General features: G+C 40.9%; 4 protein-coding genes across 4 annotated transcripts in view; 2 read left to right on the plus strand and 2 right to left on the minus strand.

The window, feature by feature from the left end:
• The first annotated feature begins 1,386 nt into the window (after window positions 1-1,386).
• Window positions 1,387-7,244, plus strand: ftr82 (finTRIM family, member 82). Its single transcript, XM_070916675.1, has 8 exons — window positions 1,387-1,410; window positions 2,090-2,707; window positions 4,178-4,273; window positions 4,423-4,656; window positions 5,151-5,310; window positions 5,411-5,467; window positions 5,689-5,754; window positions 5,841-7,244. Exons 2-8 carry the CDS (start codon window positions 2,117-2,119, stop codon window positions 6,359-6,361), a joined length of 1,725 nt encoding a protein of 574 aa, XP_070772776.1. The 5' UTR covers window positions 1,387-1,410; window positions 2,090-2,116; the 3' UTR covers window positions 6,362-7,244.
• Window positions 7,245-7,992: 748 nt separating this feature from the next.
• atp5l (ATP synthase, H+ transporting, mitochondrial F0 complex, subunit g) lies at window positions 7,993-10,032 on the minus strand. The gene is made up of 3 exons (XM_070917569.1): window positions 9,922-10,032; window positions 9,345-9,505; window positions 7,993-8,186 (listed from the first exon to the last, which is right to left on the minus strand). The coding sequence occupies exons 1-3, from the start codon at window positions 9,971-9,973 to the stop codon at window positions 8,088-8,090; spliced, it is 312 nt and encodes a 103-aa protein (XP_070773670.1). The 5' UTR covers window positions 9,974-10,032; the 3' UTR covers window positions 7,993-8,087.
• Window positions 10,033-11,261: 1,229 nt separating this feature from the next.
• On the minus strand, window positions 11,262-16,534 carry nherf4b (NHERF family PDZ scaffold protein 4b). Its single transcript, XM_070917706.1, has 11 exons — window positions 16,501-16,534; window positions 14,437-14,464; window positions 13,847-13,911; window positions 13,531-13,742; window positions 13,227-13,431; window positions 12,969-13,105; window positions 12,491-12,695; window positions 12,204-12,400; window positions 11,743-11,952; window positions 11,401-11,616; window positions 11,262-11,294 (listed from the first exon to the last, which is right to left on the minus strand). Exons 1-11 carry the CDS (start codon window positions 16,532-16,534, stop codon window positions 11,262-11,264), a joined length of 1,542 nt encoding a protein of 513 aa, XP_070773807.1.
• Window positions 16,535-21,796: 5,262 nt separating this feature from the next.
• cltca (clathrin, heavy chain a (Hc)) overlaps window positions 21,797-23,462 on the plus strand; it is a 33,310-nt gene continuing 31,644 nt past the window's right edge. Inside the window, exon 1 of the mRNA XM_070918065.1 lies at window positions 21,797-22,069. Coding sequence (XP_070774166.1) covers window positions 22,028-22,069 — 42 coding nt within the window. The 5' untranslated portion in view covers window positions 21,797-22,027. The remainder of the gene's footprint in view (window positions 22,070-23,462) is intronic.

Below are 23,462 nucleotides of genomic sequence, written 5' to 3' on the forward strand. Positions count from 1 at the left end.
CTAGACCCAAAGTCCAGCTTTTAGGTAAAATACATATTTTCAACCAACTATGCGCGCGCACAATCTTACCATATTACACCACATATTTTTATCATGACACCTTAAGAATACAGGACCACTATTATTAGTTCAGTTCTTAGCAGGACATACTTATTTGAATGCAACTCTGATAGACACTCTGCATGTGTTGGTTTCTGCTCGTCTCCTGGCGATGCTTAATAGCAGTGTGCAGCCTTTTCATTCACATTTGGTCTCTTCGCCTTTGTGTATCTACCAGCATCAGCAAATGTCTCCAGTGTTTTCCCATACCATTAAATACCTTGTCTTCCTGTTTTTATTACTCACACTCAGTGAAGTGGGTCCTTGTTTCCTTTGATCAAGCAGCCATTTGTGTTCTCCTGCACTCGCCCTGCACAGAGCACGTTCACTGCACGTTAATGAAGGTTGACCTCTCTCCTTGAACTTTCACTGAGCTGTAGATGACTGTGGAGTTTCTGTCTGGGACTTGCTACTCTTTTAGAGAGGCTTGTTATTTTATCATAAACATTATCATGCTTCTTATTGCCTTTCTCAAAGAGATAGACATGTGGGTCTTGTGTGCACTGTATAGTCCTCACTTTTCTATCACGAGTCAGAAACTCTCAAGTAAATCAAAGTTTGGTCCTTTGGCAGCGGCCCTCACCACTAACAGGTAGTTAATCTGTAAGCACAGAGGGCTCCCTTTACTCTGGAGGAAGGAAGGAAAAACTGGCTTATCTGAAACCGGACCAAATATGGCAAGGTGAAACTAGCTAGTGTATGAAGTAATGCAAGATATGAATTGAAAGTGCAGCCACTGTTTTTGCTACAGGATTATTCATCAGGCAGGAAATGCAGAATACATTACAAAACTTTTATTTCAAGCAAGAGTTCCTGTACAGTAGGGACTTTAATGTTGTACAGAAGAATGTGAATGGGGCATTCGTGTTGGTAGAAACCAGTAGACTAGGCCTAATTGAAAAGCTAATGAGAGGCTATGATGTCAGAGTGAGTCGGGGTCACAGGGCTACATTAGGTAACTAGGAGAGGGACATTTTTAGGAATGAAAAAAATGCAAGATAACTTGTGATGAGGCAAGAGCACAAATATGTAAATCATGCATTGCAACAACACACCTGGACCTGACAGGAGTGTCCTGCATGTGTACGCGCATGTGTGTGCGTGTGTGTGTGTGTGTGTGTGTGCGTGTGCGTGTGCGTGTGCGTTTCCGTTTCCGTTTGGTGTCTCAGCCATGAATATTTTCTCTCTGCTGTACAAACATCTACAGTTACAACTCCACTCGCAAAAGTGACCCGACTGGTCTGACAGGACACAGTGTAAATACTGCAACCCTGAACTGTAGCTGCTCTTGGACAAACCACCTACAGCAAGGTAAACTTTTAGCACGTTCTTTGGTGACAAATGGAGCATACAGGGGTGTTTGAAATTACTTTGAAACTCCACTTGAGCTCAGAGTGTCTCTGTTTGTTTATTGGGTGGTCCCTTGAATTCCTACAGTACCTTAGGCTGCATTCATGTTTGTCGGACTATAACCGGTTTAAGACAATGGCGATTCTGTCTGACAACAATAGGTGGAAATACAGCTGCCGACAAGTGTGTGCGCAATTCATCCACAGATGAGCCACATGAGAAATTGGAGAGTAAAGGAAACTGTGTGGAAAATGGAAGCTTTTTCTAGCACAGGAGTAGTTGTCACTTCTTGTGCTCTGTACATTTAATTCATTCTCTTTCTTTCACTCTGTCCTCTCTGTTTCTATCCTGTCCTGTCTGCCCGCCCTCTCTCTCTCTCTCTCTCGCTCTCTCTCTCTCTCACTCTCTCTCCCTCTCCCTCTCCCTCCTTGCTCAACCTGCTTATCTGAACTGGGCAGGGCTCGATATACTCACAGCACAGGGGGAGGGCCTTGTCTGCTTTCAATCAATAACCTCTGGAATTCAGAAATACAAGTAGGTCCTGTCTCTGGCAGGCTGTACCACACTCTTGAGGGCGGGTTCCCAGGCACACTCGACGAAATCTCTATCTGCTGCTGGCATTCTCTGTCTGTTTGTGCAGGTCCGACTGTGCTTTGGGTCCATCACAATGGCTGATCACACTTCTCCAGATTACTTCAGCTGCTCCCTGTGTCAGAACCTTCTGAGGGACCCTGTGGCTATCCCCTGCGGCCACAGTTTCTGTATGGACTGCATCAGTGGCTACTGGAATGAGGCTGACTACACAGGAATTTACATTTGTCCCCAGTGTAAGATCACATTCACCCAGAGGCCGGTGCTGCGGCCAAACGCCACTCTGAGCATGGTGGCTGAGAAGATCAAGAAGAGCGGTCTGACCCTCAACCTCAACACGTCCCAGGGGAACATCTATGCCGGACCAAGTGACGTCCCCTGTGACTTCTGCTCTGGGAAGAAATTAAAGGCTGTGAAGTCCTGTCTTAACTGTCTGGCATCCTACTGCGAGAAGCACCTGAAGCCACACTATGAATCAGCCACGTTCAAAAGGCACAAGCTGGTGGATGAGCTGGGAAACCTGGACAGGAAGATCTGCCCACAGCACCAGAAGTCCCTGGAGCTCTTCTGTCGAACAGACCAGATGTGTATCTGTGCTATCTGCACAGTCAGTGAACACAGGGGCCATGACATTGTCTCTGCTGAGGCGGAGAGGGGTGAGAAGCAGGTAAGGAATCCTCCTGACTCTGTTGACATTTCATTTTAATTGACTAAATACTGAAAGGCACAGGAGTAGTATTGTTCACCTGTTTGAAAAATCACTTTCAGTCAGCTTCTCAGAGAAATGAAAGTGTGACGTCAGAAAGATAAGCAGTGTATTCAGTTACATGAGAGAAACCACATGCTGAAACTCCTCTCCTGATTCAACTCTAATGTGTTTGTCAAACAGGTGAACTTTTAAAAAAACAAATTAAATATATAGTCATTGGAGTATTTTGAGTGAAAGCAAACAGGGTGTTTTTCCCAACTCCTGCCCCTGTTCTACGACTGGCAGGTGTACTTTGACCCATTTCGCCAACACTATCAGCCACACTGGCAGGCATTCACCGCCAAAACAATTCCAGCTCTCTGATTAGCTGCATGGAGGCCGGGGGGAGTGTCTTATAGTTATGGCCTCTGAAAGCTGCGTTGTTTTTTTTTAGAGAATGTGGTGTTCCAGCTGTGGGATAGACACACAGAAACTGTAGACTTCCTTCTGCTGCGTTGGCTCCCACCTGTGGGAGTGGGTCTGTAATGATACTGGAATGTCAGGGAGTCAAGGCCTTCAACACCTCATGATCAACCGATCACAATGTTTGTAACCCCGGCAATGCACATTCAAATGGCTCACCCATCACATTGCCTGTAAAACGACGTAGAGTAGATAAGAATGTCAACAGATACTGGAGTATAAATCTGCGGTGTTCAGAGAATTCGTTTTTATGCATGAGTAATTTAGGAGGAGTGTTTTTATGGCAGCCAGGGATATGGGCTAAAGGATATTTAGGGCATGGTGAAGCAATGATTCATCCTGCTGTTGTCTTTACAACATGGGGACTCTGGTTTCTCTCATCCAGAGATTTACAACCTGAGTCTCACACATCTCACTCCGTCTCCCGCTCTCTCCCCTCCCCCTCTCATATTAACCCCCCCCCCCCCAGATTCCCCACATTCCTCAAGCTTATCTTGAAGAATGGGTTGGTGGGCTTGAGTAAAAGCTGAATTAGAAGCCCTCTATTCTGCATGTCAGCGCTGTGTGCACCTTGAAACATCTCTTTAAAAGTCAGGCAGCGGTAGATTCACATTCCTAACATGGCCAGAATTCCATTACAGATCCCCCCCCCCCCCCCCCCCCTCTGAGATAAAAGCCGGCCGTATTAAGAAGATTCTTTGAGTGGGGTTTATTAAACATGCCGAAGGGCCGCCCCAGATATTCCTTGATGAGAAAGAATGTTTTTACTGAACCAACAAATTTGAGGCTTTATATCTCATACAATAAAACAGCATGACACCCATCTACATCCTGTAAATCTAATTTAATACAGCTTTTGAATACTTCTGCATAATGATTTAAAGGAAGCCTGTACAGTCATCAAGCCAGCATGGGAGTGCATGCTTAACAAAACAGTGAAATAGATAATGCGCCTTTATTCTGCAGAAACTCTTGGGAGTCTCCCAAGCTGAGATTAGACAAAAATGCCAGGAGAGGGTGAAGGAGCTGGAGGAACTGAAGACTGCTGTGGATTCACTGAAGGTAAGGATCACATGTTGATAACATGTTGTATCTTTCCACCAACCAAAATTCTGGTAAATGTCATGTATTTCCATGCAAGTGGTCGCTGTAAGACGCTCACTGTGGCAGTGTCTCCTTTAAAACGCTGACATCTCGAGTGTTCTGTCCAGAACTCGGCTCAGAGAGCCATGGTGGAGAGCCAGAAGATGTTTGAGGACATGATCCGCTCCATCGAGAGGATGAGGTCAGAGGTGACCAAGCTGATTGGCATCAACGAGAAGGCTGCTTTCAACCAAGCCGAGGCTTTGATCGAGCGGCTGGAACAAGAGATTGATGAACTGAAGAAAAAGGAATCCGGCCTCAAGCAGCTGTACAGCACCGAGGACCACATCCACTTTTTGCAGGTGACATACAGCTTAAGAGCAACTGTTCATTTAAGAAACATCTGGAGTTTTCATTTAATGATGTTAATGTAATCTGGTGGTATCATCCAACTAATAAGGCAGTACGTTGACACAGCAATACTGTGATTTTCATGTGTTATTGTCATGACTTTTCATTTTTATTCTGATTTGGAATTGCATTCAGTAGATAAGAGTGCGGTTTTTAATAGTAATTCTCAACAAGCCTTACTAACAATGACAGTATGAAGACGGATTAAGTCCTTTGTATCAATTAGGCGTAAGAATTTCCAAACAAGCAATTAAAGAGGTGTTAAATATTGTGAATGGAAATATGAATGGACAAAAAATGTCTTTGGATGTCTCTTTTACAAGGAATCGAACTCTAAACTGATGTGTTTTCAAAAATAATAGTACACTTATTACTCATGAGTGTAGTTCAAGTTCATGTTGATATATATTCGTCCTCGTCACCAACACTTTTCCTTCCTCATCAGAACTTCAACTACCTCTGCACCCCCACTGACGACGGCTTCATACCCAGAGTGACGGTGAACCCTGACTTCTCCTTCGGGGCTGTCAGGAAAGCTGTGGCTGAGATCAAGGAGCGCCTCGAGGAGTTTGGCCGAGAGGAGCTGCTTAAGATCTCCAAGTCAGGTCAGCAGCAGAAACACAATACTTCGACATGATGGGCAGAAAACACCAAAAAAAAAACGTAACCCTTGTTTGCTAAATATGAATGTGCTCTGTCTCATAGTGAATGAGGTCCCAGTGTACACTACAGAAAGTCGAACATTGGACAGAAGGAGCAGAGGTGAGCGTTGTCACGTCCTGTAGCAATCAGACTGCTGGAAGTTAATTATTATTTAGGTTGATAGTAGTAGTAGATGACAGTCTACTTGTTGGAGCCACAAAGCAAGTGCATTATAGATTCAGTTAAAAACACTGCAAAAACACATCAATGAAAGAATTGAAGGCATGTGTGTGGGTGTATGCAGTTCACTTTGACCTAACAGAGTGCTTCTTCATGTGCAGGCAAAGAAATGACCGTGGACAACACTCCTCCCCCAGAGCCAAAGAGCAGAGCAGATTTTGTGAAATGTAAGTATCTGGTGTGTTTACCTGAAATATGACAATTCAGTTACCAAGTAAATACGATAAAAATGTTATTGATTCTTCCCCTCCAGACTTCTGCCAGCTGAAACTGGACCCGAGCACAGCCTACAAGGAGCTGTACATCTCTGAAAACAGCAGAAAAGTCATCCGCACCAGGGACCTGCAGCCCTACGGAGACAACTCGGATAGGTTCGACAGTTTTGCCCAGGTGCTGTGCCGGGAGGCCCTGTCCGGGGGCCGTTTCTACTGGGAGATCGAGTGGAGCGGGGAGTTCTCCATTGGAGTGGCCTACAGGAGCCTCAGTCGGAAGGGCAAAGGTTCGCTGTGCCTGCTGGGCTACAACGACAAATCCTGGAGTCTCCTCTGCTCTGACACGGGTTACTCTGCCTGGCACAACCGGGTGGACAAAGCCGTCAACGCCCCCCACTCCCCGAGGATAGGCGTGTACCTGGACCACACTGCGGGTGTGCTGGCATTTTATAGCATAGGCAACACCATGACCCTCCTGCACAGGTTTGACACCACGTTTGTTGAGCCCCTCTATCCAGGCTTTGGAGTTGGAACCTCAGTCAAGATCTGCAACGTCAAGTGAACACTGACATCTGAGCTCTTTCAGAAAATCTGAAAATGTTTTCCATTATTTTCCTCGTGATATACAGTAATGCTTTTGGAATATATATTTTTGCAAAATTTTGAAACTGTACCAAACCACATTAATGAAGTTTTATCGCTTATTTTTTAAGAAACGTGTTCCTCCTAAATGTGTATATACGCTACACATCACATATTATGTTTTGCATTCTGCTGCCAAATCACATTTTCTAGTAGTTTTCTAAGACACTATTGAAATCCATAATTACTACATAATCACACAAATACGATATAAAGAGAAGTGTTATCCCTTTTAGCATCTGATAATAACTGTTGGATAATGTTATAACACGTCAGCACGTAACAAATGTCAGTGAGCTTCACCTGTAAATGTTATATGTTCCCACAGATATTTATCACCTCACATTTTTACATTTACCCACAATTATGATTTCATAAAGTGTTTGACGTATTGAAAGGGGTGATGTAATTATAAGTCATAATGAAAGTACCTGAGATAACCTTTTTCTTATGATAGGTCATTACATTGCTAATATTATTGTACATTGCACTCTTACAGCAGTATGAGTAATACAGTAACGTTCATGATGGTGCATTAACAGGTATTATTATGGTTTCAACACATTCAGAAGAATATTTCATCGTCATTTCATTTTGTCACATTTTTTGTCATCTGGCAGTTGTCGTGTCAGTTGCTGAGAGTCCTTACAGTTGTTTTTTTCACTTGAACTAACCCTTATTTAATTGTATGTATGTTTACTTATCTAATGGACAACCAGAGTATAATTGATATCAAGAAAAAACTTGTTTTGTAACAAAATGATTCATTGAGATAGTTCTAAATAAAGAGCTAAATGAATGAAGTGATGTTTGTGTTTTGGAGAGTATCTATTTCTACATAAAAACATAAGGACTAAAAGGTGTGACATCTATGTTGCCAAATTAAATTGAAAGAAATTATAGGTCTGTTCAGCGTGGATTTAAATACGAAAACAGAGCTACTGTGGGTTGATTTATTTTATTGTTTGTGCTTCAGCAAAGGTGAAGTCTAAAACATTTCAAAAGTATCTGCATCGACAGATATAATTTGAACTTTCAGTACTATCACTGCTAATACTGACAACACTCATGGCTCCCTCTGTCGGTTCATTACAGGAACTGAACTGAATAAAAAGTGGCAGGATTTTGTTTCTTCATAAATCTTCTGGTTTTCTCAGAACAATTTTCCACAGGATTGAGATTAGATTTTTAATTAAACCCCGTGGGAGTTTGTCTAATGACAATCACACCATTAAGCAATAAGCCCTTTTTTTTTTAGACGGCAGACATTTTAACTTGTAGGAATAGCACTGATGTTACTACCAATAACCACCAAGCCATCCTTAATTTTATTATTTACACCTGAGCATGTATGCCAAAATGTCCTTTGTGAAAAAGGACTATTTCACTGTGTATGAACTATACCAAAGACACTGACTTACATCAAATATACTGGGTAAAAGTGTCCTAGGTGGTCAGAGTATTTCATATTTCCTTTAGCTGTGTGCCCACATTTGGCAAATACATGCATGTCATATAAATAGCAAGGAGTCAGAAAACAAGTAGTTTTTTTAACAATAGACATCTGTTTATTGGTTCCCAGGATTCTTGCAGGAAGTTGAGCATACAACACTCAAGAGAAAAAAAAAAGCATGACGGTCCAAAATTCAGACAGCATAGCCAATGATGCCCCCTTTGCCAATGCACTCTCCAATGTAGAACCACATCAACACCTCAGTGGCCACCAGTCCATTCCTAAAGGCATCCTGTGGGGAAACAAACACTTGAATTAGATTTGCTTCTGGGGAAATGCATCAGGCAAAATGTGATATTAGCCACAGATGATCATTTTCCTTGTGGATTGATTTAATCATGTTTTCATTTCGTACAGCATTGACTTTAACAACGACTAGAGAATACCAATAAATACACCTCACTGCTTTTTGCTGATTAGCTTCTTAGCATGCAATGCTTCAACAATTACTTTGGCTGGTTCTGAGATTTAAAAACATTTTACAGTCTCTAATGTTTGGTGTCCTGGCCCCTTTAAGACATGTTTCACATCCTAATTTTGACAACATGACAATCTAATTTGTGTCAATAATGGGTCACTGTGTGCTGCTGCAGCTGAGACCTGCAGATGACATAATACATTCTCAAATTTCCTTCATCACTGACAGTCATCAATAAGCGTTTCTAATGACATAACATCCCCTTCTAAACCCATAGTGCATCATGGTACAATTTGTATACCCACTTGTGTTTTATTGTTTGCTTAAATATGATTATTTGAAGTAAAAATGGTTAGAAGCTTTATGTTAGAAGTATATGCTAAGTCCCAATGCATTGATTTGCCCAGGTTTTGTGAGCTGTACATTTTAGATTTTGGCCTCACTGTGTACAGTTTGTTAGAAATTATTTTCTGACAGGTTAAAAAAAGAGAAGTGTTCTCTGAGAGATCTCTGAGTGACCATGACATTCTTTCTGGAAACATTTTTTCACAGACAGTTCACTATGTTACTTTTTTATTGCTAAAAGCACCACAAAAATAAAAATTCCCTGCATTGTATTGTGGTGGCAACACTGGATTTCTAACAACTTTGGCTAATAAAACAATTTACAGTCTACTAGGAGTAAGTCGGTAATATAGTTTTTCATTTCAGTGAGCTTTTGGTAAACCTTTAAGATGAATGACATTTACAAATGAAGAAAACAATTTTGGTCAACAAACTGCAAACTGGTTTACATACTGGGAGTCAAACCTTTATGGCAACACAGTCTTCAAGGTGTTTCCTATTCTATCAGGATATCTGAATGTCTCCACTATACACTCACACACGTATGTATATATATACATATATATATATATATATATATATATGTATATATATATAAAACAACGTCTGTCGGGCAGTAACACGCACCCTCACTGTTGTTTGACCGAGACGTCCTGACTGGGCACCCTTGATGAGGTTTGTGACCCCCTCGATGGCCTTGGGGATCTCAGCAGGAGAAGGGGGGACAAGTTCAACACGAGCATAGTGCCAGAAGGTTGCTAGCCGAGGTTTGGAGTAGGTGACAGCGGCTGAGAGAGAAGAAATACTGCAATTACGAGTCTGGTGCAACTTTCCTTTGCTGCGGCTAAAGTTAGCTTTGAGCTGCAGATCTACCCTGCATGCTGATTGATAGCATTAGCCACTTAGCTCTAGCTTATGCTCATTGAGTGTAAACAATACAAATCACGCGTGATAGCTAACAGAAAAGCAATTCAGTCAGAGAACAGAAAGCAACTTTGAAATCTCAATTTAATGTTTTCTGCACCGAACAGCATCAGCTAACGTTACCGTTAACTGTTACATCCAATTAATTCAATTGATGGCTGGGTCTCGGTGCTATTGACAGCGTTGGCCTAGCTACGTCTTGTCAATAAAGATTATACTACCTACAGTTTAGCTCTACATTATTGCATACATGTTGTAATAATAAAACAAATCAACTTACCACCGACCAGGGTAGGTACTTTAGCGACCAGTTTTTGCACTGCCTGTGCCATGTTGACGAGTTTGTCGATGCTAACTGCGTCCCCAGTTCCTGCTAGCCACTGAATGTCACCTCCAGGACAAGGACCCGCGACTGCAGCTGTCTACACAAGTGCCTGACCAGAAACAGCCTGCCAGTCTAGAAAAGACCTTCTTTTATAATTATGGTTTACATTAAATAAAGACATGTTTGTATGTCGTACAACATTTGGACGTCCAGAATTTCAATCAAATTTTATTCTTATTCTCCTTAAAGTATTAAGCCTTACAGTTCAGTTACAGAGTTAAATAGTTAAGACAGCTAATTAGAGTCACACAGCAAATGCATTTTTGCCATATGGCAGCTAGAGGGTGCAGTGAACCATATTGTTTTTTGTTTGATGGTCCATATATATTAAAATACATTAGATAGAGATCATTAATAGTGACATTAATTAGGCATATTTAAATAGGGAAAAAAGTATATATAATACACTTGTGTATGATTGACAAACATTTTATTTTACAGTATATTATAATATCATAGTGGTTGATAGTTGTCCAGGTTTAAACGTTGGCTATTCACTAAGAAGACATGAGATATAGTTTTAAGGAAATGTATGAGATCTATTCTGGTTCAAGTATACCTTTCCAGGGCACATAACTGGCAAACTGATGAAAGTAACAACACACAGAGACTATACTTAAGATGGGGATTTCAGCTACATTCTCAATAAACGTGATGTTTTATACATAATACTTAAAACCCTCCACTCCCACCCAAAACAATACAATTAACACTTTTTATACATTAAAGGGCCGTTCCAGTGTTTTTCCACATTTATCATGAGGACTTTACATTTCTGCTGATCCTTTTTGCAGATCAAATTTCCAAATGTGTTTCTGCTTACACGCAGCCACTGGGTTCCATTCATCTCAGTACAATAAGAAATTTGGTTTATAGAGCTTATGGTCCTTTAAACTGTGGGTTTTATTTATTCTGTATTTTATCAGAATTTTAAGACTAAATGTTCTACATCTCTAGGTGTATAACACTGAACCAAAAGACATTTTCAAATACATATTACAATATATCTTTTTGATTTGTACAACTGACACTGTTACAGTTTCATTTAGTTTATTTTATCTAGTTTCATCTTTTGGATTCCTCTGCGAAACACTGGGATTAGATTAAGACACTCCTGGCCAATATAATAATTATTATATTAGACAAGTTTTTCTTGTCCAGCTCTGTCAGAAGTCTCTTCAGCAGGCGTATGGTATGGGGGAATGTCTTCAGAATTGTGTGAGTATCTTTGTCGCTCACAAACATGATGTCTCATCCTTTTCTTCCTCCTGCAGAGATACAAACAAGATAAGATGGCGGTCACTGATGAATTGATACATGTGTAAATAGCTTATATAGTAGATTTAGTCTTTTAAAAGTTGTTTTTCTTTTTACCTCACTGTCAGTGATATCTCTGGTAGGTGTGTCAATCTGCTTCAACTTGTTGTAGGCAGTCTTATCCATGACTAGTAAGGAAAGAAAATGTCCTCCTTCCTTCACAAGCATAATCACATCTTCCAGATATTTCTCCTCCACATTTTGTCCATTGACTTCCATCACCACATCACCGACAAGTAATCCTGCACTCTGCCCAGAGCCCCCAAATGCCACCTACAGGAAAAACAAAAGCAAAATCTACCAGCACATTTGACAAAAATATGATAATATCCTTCTTGTTCTTTTTGCCTCAGTAACAAGGTAAGGTTGACTAAGTGCAAAGCAGTATTTCGTCCCCACCTGGCTGATGAAGGTCCCAGCGCTCTGTGGGACACAGCCCAGGTTAAAGCCATACCCCAAAGAACCTTTTTGGAGAGAACAGTGCCTGGGCTTGCACAAGCCATCCATTTCCTTTTGTGTTGACTGCTGTGCTGCAGAGGCTGCTATGCTGCTTTCCCTCTCCCTCTCAGCAGCGTCATCCTCACAGAAGAGGAGAGGTGATAGACCCAACTGCAGAAACAGAATAAAGGAAAGAGGCCGTAAAAAAACTCTGACCCTTATCTGGATGTGAATTATGTTTAGATATGGCTTCCAAAATAGATTTCCAATGTCTTTCTTCTTCTTCACTTTATAAAGATACAAATGCAAACTCATTTTTTGTTCGGCTTGGACCAGATGTTGAGGTGAGCCACATCCTAAGCATTTGGATATATAAAAAACTGTGTTCTGGAAAAGACATGTATCAGGGAGGTGATGCCTACCTGGGTGTAAAACTCCAGCCCCTGGGGAGTGATGGTGGTGAGGGAGACGTGTTGTCCACTCAGTCTCACTCTGTCCACAATCTCCTCGTGCTTCAGTGACTCCACTGACTCTCCATTGACCTCCAGCAGCAGCTCTCCATCCCGCATACCTGCCCTCTCTGCTGGACTGCCGCTGTCCATCTCACGCAGAACATGAGCTATCATTCGAAAATACACAGATGTTTTTGGTCAAAGGATAAAGTCTACAATGCTTGCGTTTGAGTTATGCGCTCCTTTTGTCCTCTCACATGTGCGTCCTGATGGTGCCTTTTCCAGCCGAAGGAGGAAGCCGAAGCCCTCAGGCCCGGAGACCAGGTGGAGTTTACTGGCTCTGTGTGGCAGGTTGTGTGCAACAGCCATGGTGGGCAGGATGGGCATCTTCTGCCGCATGTAGTTCTTCTCACTCTCTCTGTCAATCACTAGGATGGTGATGTGATTGCCACATTTTTTCATCTACAGCAAAACATTATTTGTTACAGCTAGACAAGGCTGGACATAATTGCTTCAATCTTGTAATTGTAAATGGACCTATTGTTTGTGTGCATGTGCTTTTTACAGATTTATTTAGTATGTTTTAATTTATATTTGTCAGTTGCATCCATTATTCGAAACCCCTTTTGTATAAGTTGAATAACCAGTTTATGAGTAAAAGACAGCAAAACAAAGTACATCAAAAGAGTTGTGACCTTTTTTAATGTTCATTATAAAAACAGACTGACTTCGTACCATCCTGCTGAGTGCAGAGTGTGTGAGATCGGACACTGTTGCTCCGTTCATCCACACCAGGCGATCTCCCTGGCACACCCCTGCCTTTTCAGCCGCACCTCCTGTAACCAGGCTCACAGAGAAGCGGCCTTTCTCTCCTACAGAGCAGAAACAGCAGGAGCAACTGAATAACGCTGCACAGACTTCAACCTAACGTCCCCTTGCTAGACATCTAATCTCAAACCTTGGCCTCGTTGTGATGACCAGGGGCAGTGTTACCTTCCACGGGTGTGAAGTTGATGCCCAGACCTGAGACAGGATCCCTGGTGACGTAGCAGAGTCTGGGTGGTTTGCAGCCCGCGCCCTTGTGCGCTCTGGCCAGACCTCGGAGGTCTTGACCTCGGGACACAGCCTGCTCATACTCCTCCCCATCCAAAACTAGTAAACATAACTGGTGTCCACTTAGCTTTATCTTACTAGCCACCTGATTCACAAAAAGGGAAGTACAGTAGTTCCTGTTAGAATCCCATCAGTCCATTGGAGAGGCCTATGTCAGTTTAATAATGCAGGAAGCTCAACTTACCTCAGGGTGAGGAACATCATCAACATAGCAACTGTTGACTTCCAGAAGCCTGTCTCCATCTTGAAGTCCACTGCGCCCCGCCACCCCTCCTAACGCTACATTTCTGATTATGTGGCCCTGGCGTCCCCTCTCCACCTGCAGATGGAAGCCGTAGGACTCCCCCTCCTCTCGTTTAAGGACACACAGACGTGGGCTGGGTGTCGACGCAGTGTCTGAGCAGGAAGAGACAGAAAAGTGCTGTAATACCTTCTCAGAGCATAGAGTCTCCTCATGGTCTGACACACAGAAGATAATCAGAAATGTGCATGCAAGATACCTGAGTCGTCTGTGATGACCATCACTGGGTTGTCTATTCCCTCTTTCGGGTTAAATGTAAATTTCCTGCAAAAGGAGAGATGAGAGACATTTGGCAGGTATAGACAAAATGAAACATAAAGTGCACTATTTACGTTTATGACCCTCTAAACTTTGCAGCAAAAATGCCATGTTTGTTTTTCTAAATGTCAATAAACGTTGTCCATCAATTATATCAATTACAATGAAATTACATTTATAAGTGCAGATTAATTGCACAAGTTCACCTGTCATCATCACAATAGTTACTGCATTTATCTGTGCATAGCAGGCCTTATCTTGGGACCAAAGTCTTTTGATTATTATGTTCCAAAAGTCAACAAGCCGATTACAGTTTCTGAAATTCCTTCCAAGCTGTACGTACTAAACATCAATGTGATGTGGCTTGGGGAGACATAAACACTGTAATTCTGTTTTTCATTTTCATTTTTGAAATGTCCAGCTCTGTTCTGTGTCGTGCCTGATCATCGCAATGAACTGACAGTGAAATAATGAGGGTATTTCAAAATGTATGACCATTTGTGCAAACAATTACATGAAAAGCAAACTTACTCTGTCAACCCTATGATTTCCACCGAACCTTGAAAAGCAGAGATCATATCAATTTAATGGATGTGGCAGCATAAAATTCAGGTAGTGAAATTCAATATTCACACTTACCGGTACATATTTATCAAAATGTGTGAAATAGTTACCATATTCATTTTCAATCGGCATTGATACCACACACCCCAGATCACATTTTTCAACATAGCAACACAAATCGGACATGATCAATAACTGCCATTCACATTATGGTATATTCATTTGAACTTACAGCTCTGTGAACGTCTGCGTGGTTCTGTCTACTAAACTGTGAGGCATCAGCTGCACAGTAAGACTGGTGTTTGAGCCTTGGATGGCATATCTGCTGACTTTAACAATCAGCTGAGGCGCCATAAAACAGGGTTTGACTTTATGTGATTATCTTTAGTCTTTGTCCTCTGTAAAAGGGGCGGGGATTAAAGAACATTAAAAACCTTAAAGTTGTCTTAAAATGTCTAATGAATATGTGACAAATAAAGAATCAAAACTTGGGATTACAGTAATAAATGTATTTCCACTCTGACTGTTTAATATTGAGGGTCACAGGATACAAATTGGCATCTGGCTTCATAAGAAATTTACACTGAAACATCACATAGAAAACCATAAACTGTGACTGAAGCTTGGCTTTTTGGACAGAAACAGAAGTAGCTTTCTTTGAGCTGTAGAAAGAGGATTGTTGGAGCAGTTTTCCTCTCAGATCTGGATTATGGGGACGTCAACATGCTGCTGCCTCCACTCTGAGGCCCCAAGACTCCATTTACCACTCTGCTCTCAGGGTCATTACTGGTGAACACTCACCACTGCAATGTATTTGATGAAGTTGGTTGGCCTTCCCTGTCTGAGAGAAGTAATAACCAGAGGCACTTATTTGTCTACAAATCCCTTCTTGGTAAATTGCCATATCTCATCTTTGCTGCTCTGGCACTCTGGCCTGTAATTAACCCGCTGCAGTGATTGGTTGATGTTCCAGCAGCCTTGAACCACAACTCCCACAAGATGTAGGAAAACCTGCCTTTGTTGTTAGTGCAGAGGTCTCAAGAAATAATCTGCCTCCAAAAAATCAAAACACCTCTCTGCACCTTGTTATATTTACTGACTCTGTCAGCTCTTTTTATTGTGTTTCTATTATTCTACAAAAAGCTTTGCTGTAAATGAGCATGTATATGCTCAACCAACCTACTCTGTATAAATAAAGTTGAAAGAAAATATAATAAAATAATTATAATTGGCTCATGGTTACTCATCTCACCATAGGGGCCATGAGGAGGAGTGAAAATGGCTTACACACTAAACTGTCACTGTCCTCTCCACTGCTTATCTGTTTGTTATCTCAGTGACACTGAGTCCTTGCTTCTCTGACACAGTGTAAAACAAAAAACAAACTGTTAGGATTGTGTAACACTCTGCTGTGACTTTCTGCTCCCAGATGAAATCCATCTCACCACATATACGTGGAAAAGCAGCCCCTCTCCTGAATAGCATATACCACGGGCACTTCGGTGCAGCTAATGGATCACTGTTTGCTTTTCCCCACCATAAACCTTCTTTGTAATGTTCTAGGGCATGGTGGTCCTCCGAATACTCACAAAAACAAGCTGCTGAAGCTCAACTGAGCCTGTTGAATAGGCACGATCAGCTTTCTTTTAAAAAAGATGAGAATTTGGGTCATGAATGGTGATCACACTTGGAAAACAGCATTTTGGACAACATGGAAGCACTATCCAAACAGACAGTTTGAACTTGTTCAACAAGTCAAGGTCTAGAAATCAAGTGTTCGATTTAACATTTCATTGGACATATAGACAATGGTTGTGAACACTGTGTGATCTAAATCCAGATCTAAATCTAGATCCTAAATGCAGCACAGTAGAATACAAAGATGGCACAGGCATGAGAAATACATTGAGAATTCAAAATACTTTTTAAAAAATGTAGAAATACAGTAAAATTTACAGACAAAAAGAACATCATGGATGAGACAAATGGAAAACAAAGGTAAAGACATTTCGAAAGGTTTGAATATGTTACCTGTACTTGGTTGCATGTTGTGTCTCTTTCCCATCAGGTCATCAGTCAACCACACAGAGGGATATCACAGCGGGAGTACTGTGCGTCCAAACGTTTATTCTGACCACAGAGAGACTCCTCCCTTTGAGGGACACCAGGCTTAATGTTTCATTTGTGTGTGAAATTTTGAGCACACACGCCTATGTGTAGTATGTCTGCTTTGCATTGTACCGTTGACTGAAAGTACGAAACACACAACAAGATCGTTCCCTGCTGTTCTGTCTCAATGGATGACTTGGATCTCGTTATTCTGGAAAATCTGTGCCTGTTCCCATGAGAATCACATCCGAGCCAAGCTGACTGTCGGTGCCAAGGCCAAAGCGCAGTGACAAGTTGCACAAACAAACCAACATTCCAATAAAAATAACAGAATAGGGATTTATAGTTCAGCTGGTGTTGCAGCATAGGGAATGCAGCTGATGCACACGGTGAGCATGACTAAGAACTGACTGACTGGAAATACATAGAAAAGAAGGGATGACGGAGGGTGATGAGAAATAAAAACAGTATTAACGGTCATATCTGTTTCACTTGAAGGCTTCCAAGGAGCCATACAACACTTAGAGACACAGTTTTGGAGTTAGGAGCTTATTAAATGGCTTCATAGTTTTGCCATTTCAACGTTGTTGTTTTTTTTGGCATGTTTTAACTAAATTGATTGCGATGCCTCTTTGTCAGCATTCAACAGTCAGCCATCATATTTCCCTGAATAAAATGTTATCGTAGATATGAGAAAATGTCAATTCAGAATGTGTCACTTACCTGTACCTGTTCTTCGGGTTATGAAGAAATACTTTTTCTGAACCAATGTGTAAATTAAGGAAAGAGAAAGCTTTTTTAATTTTCTATTCAAATTACAGGTTATTCTGGATGATGTCTAAACATGCACCTTTGATTGGAACATTTGGTTGTTAGATCACTGATAACGTGGTTGCTTTTTAAGTGTTTTTGAGAGGAGAGCGTGCTTCAGGATTACACTTCAGTCAGACTGGCCATCAGATTGCCACTTTCGAGTATGGCAAGTATTCAGATGCTGTTAGGGAAGTACTGTATGCATGTATTAGGTCACAAAGCCACAGAAGTAGAGAAGCTTGCCGGGAGACAGATTATGATTCTGGCCATGTCTGGACGTGCAGTGCCACCTGTTGAGCGTCTAGTACTATGTGCCTGCAGAAGGTGGCAGTGTGTATCCAGAATCCTCTAGAGAATGACTTACTGTACTAATACCACCACAAAGTATGGACATTCATTGTTAGGGAACTTCTGTTTTTCTCAAACAATTCATTTTCTATTTAAGGCCTCTTAAATCAATTCTATCATATCTTTTTTTATCTTTCAGGAATTAGACATGCAGTTTATCATCATACTTACAAATGCTGTAAAAATTCAACTACACCAAAAGCATCCGGTTCCTATGATAGTATCACTCATTTGAACATGGGAATAGATGCAAAACTGTATTTAATTTAAGTCAACAATATTTAATTGAAGCCTCAGTCCACTAGATGGCAACAAAATGATAAAAAAAAAAAAAAACATGTCTGCACTGAAACAGTTTTACCATTTTTATTGAAAGTACATATCATTTTAATTAAACATGCTAAGGAACATTGTGCTTGTTGTTGCTCAATCATATTCTAGTATTTGTGCCAAGGTAAGTCAATCACAAGCTCTAAAAGTATGTTTATTTTGAGTCTCTTTTGGGGCTCATATATATATGGAACCAAAGTGAAAAGACAGCAACAGGTCCAAACTTTGAGCAGTTCACCATTCAGGTCCTGCATCCAAATTCTTTGACTTAAACGGTCCCTCCTTTGACTGGTACTCGTAACCCGTGACTAACTATTCTTCCTCTTGCTTGCAAGGTGCAAAGGCCCGCACACAGTCAATTAGTAACTTCACCTCCACTGATGTCCAAAGGTTAGGCTACAATATGCAGTGGGTTTGTGAAAATGAAATAAAGATATGTGACTCAAGATGACTTTTGCAAGCCTTGTTTTGCATTTTGTCATACATGTGGTTCAGTTTAGCACATAGACAGACAAAATAGTTTACAATAGTGGTGGTATCCTGGCAATGAAAGAGGGTGCAGAATTCTGAAAATTAGCTTTAAGCTAACTCTGGTACAATTAAATGTATACATTTAACATTTATGTTTAATATTATGCATGGTCCCTTTCCCAAAAAGTATATGAACTAAATGATAAACTAAATGAACATGAACCTGCTAAATGACAAAAAGAGAGAAATAACAGAGTGTGTGTGTGTCTGTGTGTGTGTGTGTGTGTGTGTGTGTGTGTGTTTACAGTATGTTTGTGTGAGGACGTTCCCCTAACCTCTGCCTTCGTAAAGTGGAGCAGGGAGAATGATAGAGAGACAGAGGAGAGGGAAAGAGAGAGAGAACCGAAGAGCCAATAGGGCTTTTATGGGACTTTTCAATCCTGGTTCTGGATCCAAGTTTCAGTCCCGCTCAGTCATCCCTAATGGGATCCTCCCAGCCACAGGAAGACACGGAGCTCCCATCTGTGCCTCAGTCCTTGCCAAAGCACTGGAGTATACTAACGGTCAAAAATCTGTAAAGGAGACAGTTACGTTTTTGTAAGCATCATCCCATTTGTTACACATGTCTCGAGTCCAAGCACGGCTGCTCTTCTGTGGACCTCACTTGACTCTTGAGCTGCAGGAGATGACATACATTAAATAGATATGGGACATTGTGTTAGACAGTCTATAAGGTAAGACAAAGGCAAATGCTGCAGAACCAGCGCTTCCCTTCGTTTTGCTCGGAGCCTGAGGCTAATCTCAGCCTCAGTGGGCATGTGTGACATCCTTGCAGAGTCCAAAGGCCAGTCTTTTATAGTGACACACATGGCGTCTCTGTTAGTGTCTGTGTCTTGTGTTTCCTCGGCCTGTGAATCCATGGCAACAGCAGCGTGAATGGTCCATTCAGGACGGCCTCCACTACACCCTCTGCCCCTGAAAATATAGATTAGCAAACAAATTGCGTAGTTGGTTTGGTCCAGGTTTATTAGATTTATTCCCAGGTGGGAAACAAAACCCAACAATTTAATCTCGGGGGGGGAAACTGCTGTTTATGCTCCATGCACTCCTCTGTCATCTCATCATGGACTGGTCTCCTCTGAAATTCATCAGTTGATGCTCTGGTGTGCAAAGCCAGTTATTTGGTTATTGATTCATGATTGCTCGCTTTAAAATGTTACCACTTGTGTCCAGAATTCAAAGGTTTATTCATACATTTAGTGTTGAGAACAGATACGTGTGTTACAGTCATGAAGGTTTTTAGATGTAGCATCCTCCATTTATGTATGTACCAGGCTAGGGTTTGCAGTAAAAACATTAGTGGTAAATGTCATTTGTGAGTTATAAATGAAATATTTGCCACTATAGATTCCTTGAATATGGTGATGCAGGTTTATGATGCTGGAATTCTTGAACATTTTTGTAAATTATACACCCCTCCCCCAACGCTTCCCCATAACATTTGATTGTGAAATGTTTCTGTCTGTTTTTTTTGTGTTTTTTTTGAGTAGTTTTGGCCAGAAGCACCATCTGAATGGATCACAATCCAGATGTTGTCTGGTAGGACCCTGATGCTCTTGGGCTGATGCTCTTTCGACAATTCATTATTATGACACCACAGAAAATTGCAAAGTAACAACAACAAACTAACAGCATCATTTCTAGCCCCATTTAACACATCATTTATTCAGCTTGATTTGTTGTCTGTTAATGGATCTGCAATGAAATTATCTGAATGCACATAGACACTCTTCACTTGGAAAAGCAGCTGTTATGAATGAGTTCTGTATTGTTGGGTGTTGGAGATTCTCCATCAACAATTAAAGACTGATGTTACACTCCTAATAAATTAAAAAGAAAAGTGTTTTTATTCAGTCATTTATCCTCAAATACCTGTGTCTAACAGTCTGCACTGCTCAGAGTAGATTTTTGGCACTGATCTGGTCCTTTCACTCCCACACCAATTCTTTTTAACACGAGGATTGACTTAAATTTACTGTTATTATTCAGTAGATATTAAAACAATGAAGAAATATTTAAAAAAATGATAGTTTTCTGGTTTGCAGTTTTACTCTCTTGTCACCCCACCCATTATAGAGACAAATACCATGTGCTAATTTTCCTGCGACCACTCTTTTCTTCAGAGGCCATAATTGCTGGCTCAGCAGAATGACATCTCTGCTAAAAAGTCTGCTTTCCCAGCATTAGGTTTTATATTGAGCAATAAGGTTACATCCTCTGCCAACAGAAATTGTGGATGTAAAAAAGGGAAACGATCACTTGAGTCCACACTCCACCCAACAGATATTGCATGATTCTGACCAAAACACACAAATCCTGCTTACAGACTTAAATGAGGATCATTATTTTATAGCCTATAATTTTCATTTCTCAGATTGTCTTGAGAGAATGACATGAACAGATGCTTATTTCTTACATTTAAAGTTATGTTTCGGCATAAGGAAAATGTGGTTCGCAAAAAACACTTCATCACATTTTGCTTTGCTTGCAGGCTTTGGCTTTGGTGGACAACTATGTCAGTATGAAGAAGCTATCTGCTTATCTACCGAAAACATGTCACAAAAGCAGTTGTAATATATGCATGTGTTGTGAGACACTACCACAGACATGCTGGATGCACACGTTTGTGCGCATATGAAAAAAATCGACATTTTGACAGCAATGTGTGTCCAGATCATCAGCATAGGTGAAAGTTCATTCCTAAGTAAATTGTGAATATTTACCAATAATCTCTATAAATCAAGGTGATTTATTATCATATGCTGAGAGAGAGTGTGATGCATGCTGACTATGATTAAAATACAATTATTGTTGAATAGATAGTTATTGAGTACAATAAAAAGTTGAATTGAGTTCAGAGTGTTCTGATTGGCTGAGAGGAACAAGTGTACAACACGTAGGACTGACGTTAATTTACAAAGACGAATGATGTGGCAAAAATCAAAGGGCGAATAGAAAGAAATAGATCCACTTTTACATGTGTTCTTATAGATTTGTATGTTGAAGTCTTGTGTCATTGTTTTGCATTTCGAAGAGAACATCAAACACTATAAATTTACCAATGAAATAGTAATTATACACGCCATAATGCACTTTTAAAAAGTGTGACTGCGTATTCATCCGCCTTATTGAGTGCACTTCCATTTCCGGGATGTTTTCTCTGCTGACCAACCTCCACCGCCATTGCAGGTCCAGGGAGTCGGTGTAGTGGCAGTCAGTCGTTAGCCAGGGGAAGCCCGCAAGTAAACAGTTTAGGGACGAATAAAAAAGTACCATCACACCGACAGTACGTTTTACGCAAGGCTTAGAATTAATTCATTTGGACTTTAGATTAGAGGCTCCCTGGCTGTCCGGCTAGGATCTGAGAGAAGAAGCCGTAGTTTGTTAGCATTAGAAGAAACCGGAGGAGAGTGAGAGAGGAACCGCCATGGCTCAGATCCTGCCTATTCGCTTTCAGGAGCACCTGCAGGTATGTGGATGAATGAATGGTTAAATTGTTAGGTAAAGTTTGTCTTTCAGTTGCAATCACTACGAGATTCTCAGTGGCTCCAGAGACTTTTCAAACACAAGTTAAGGATTGCTAACAAGCTAAGTTAGCTTTTGCGAGCTATGCTAACTAGCTTGGCAGGGTGGATGACGTTTATCTTAGTTAGCATCTAGCCTCCTTGCTAACACTCGCCACCCTTGTTCATGACATAAATGACGAAAGTCTGCAATAAATAAACAGAAGGTACAGACGTTAGATATTGCTATTAAGTCGTAGTCAGAAACGTTGTCTTACCTTTCTTATGTTATAACGTTATGTTATATCGACCATGAACATATTCTCAGAAAAAGTATTTGTTTTCTCGGAGTACACATTGCTGCTATACAAATGGTCACTGCCATTACTGCGATAAGGACGATTGTAAGAAAAACTATACATTTAGTAGTACTTCATTATCTTATCTGTACCTACATGGTTGAATGACATTCTGTACGTCACTTGCCATCGCGTAGTAACGTGACAGCTAAATGAAAGGTGAAACTATTTTCTCTATAACCGTTCACTTATTTATGTGGCGTTGACATGTTGTAAAATATGTATTTTCCTATAACTTTGAATGTGATTATCCAACCTCGGGAGGATATCACGTTGGCTGGTTGTAGAAATGGTCATGTGGTGTGTTGGCTTGTCCGACAGCTATCCGACTACCCATGCTGAATGACTTTGACAAAGTTGGTGGATGCTCAAATGTTTACTGAGAATGGTTTCTGTTTCTGTTGAATTCTTTTTGTGTCGTTTCTTTTCTGCTCTCCCTTTGATATGGCAGTAATAAAGCTGGTATTACACATGTTTTAAATACTAGACAAACAGGTGTTTTCCTTGATTGTGCAGCTCTATTTACTATCTGGACTGCGCTTACTTCTTGGTTTAAATGGCCACACCTTTACTACAACCCCAATAAAACTGCCATTTGAGCAGGTTGAGGAAGTGGAAACATTCATGGCTCTCCAAGCTTATGGACTCAATCTGCAGTTCTGACTTTCAAGATGTAATGAATAAATTATAGGGACTTTTGGTGTTTCAGTCAAGGCCCAAATGAGAAATGTGATCTGCCTACCTCCAGGCCTCAAGAAAAACATTTGTTTATTCACCTTTTTTTTTTTGTTTTCTAGCCTGGTCTGAACACAAAAAGCTTTGGGCCTCACAGCCTTATTATGTGAGCCAGACTGTTCTTATAGTTGCTCTAGTTTTCCTTAATTTCTAAGAGGCTCTGACTCTGCTCAACACTTAGTAATAGTGACAAGTGTTGTGACACTGATCCTGATCACTGAGAGGTCAGAGGTCAGTACCGTTGGAGTTGATTGTGACTTTCAGT

Source organism: Enoplosus armatus, chromosome 13, assembly GCF_043641665.1.
Source record: "Enoplosus armatus isolate fEnoArm2 chromosome 13, fEnoArm2.hap1, whole genome shotgun sequence".
Lineage (NCBI taxonomy): Eukaryota > Metazoa > Chordata > Actinopteri > Centrarchiformes > Enoplosidae > Enoplosus > Enoplosus armatus.

What these genes read in the sequence shown, in the direction of transcription:
- ftr82 (XM_070916675.1), top strand. Translation starts at nt 2,117, where the DNA reads ATGGCTGATCACACTTCTCCAGATTACTTCAGCTGCTCCCTGTGTCAG. An exon ending in CGGAGAGGGGTGAGAAGCAG is followed by an intron (nt 2,708 to 4,177) that starts GTAAGGAATCCT and finishes TTTATTCTGCAG; the next exon opens with AAACTCTTGGGAGTCTCCCA. An exon ending in CTGCTGTGGATTCACTGAAG is followed by an intron (nt 4,274 to 4,422) that starts GTAAGGATCACA and finishes TGTTCTGTCCAG; the next exon opens with AACTCGGCTCAGAGAGCCAT.
- atp5l (XM_070917569.1), bottom strand. Translation starts at nt 9,973, where the DNA reads ATGGCACAGGCAGTGCAAAAACTGGTCGCTAAAGTACCTACCCTGGTC. An exon ending in AGTACCTACCCTGGTCGGTG is followed by an intron (nt 9,506 to 9,921) that starts GTAAGTTGATTT and finishes CTTCTCTCTCAG; the next exon opens with CCGCTGTCACCTACTCCAAA. An exon ending in TCGGTCAAACAACAGTGAGG is followed by an intron (nt 8,187 to 9,344) that starts GTGCGTGTTACT and finishes GTTTCCCCACAG; the next exon opens with GATGCCTTTAGGAATGGACT.
- nherf4b (XM_070917706.1), bottom strand. Translation starts at nt 16,534, where the DNA reads ATGGGAAAGAGACACAACATGCAACCAAGTACAG. An exon ending in CTGGGACCTTCATCAGCCAG is followed by an intron (nt 11,617 to 11,742) that starts GTGGGGACGAAA and finishes TTTTTCCTGTAG; the next exon opens with GTGGCATTTGGGGGCTCTGG. An exon ending in GAGATATCACTGACAGTGAG is followed by an intron (nt 11,295 to 11,400) that starts GTAAAAAGAAAA and finishes GTATCTCTGCAG; the next exon opens with GAGGAAGAAAAGGATGAGAC.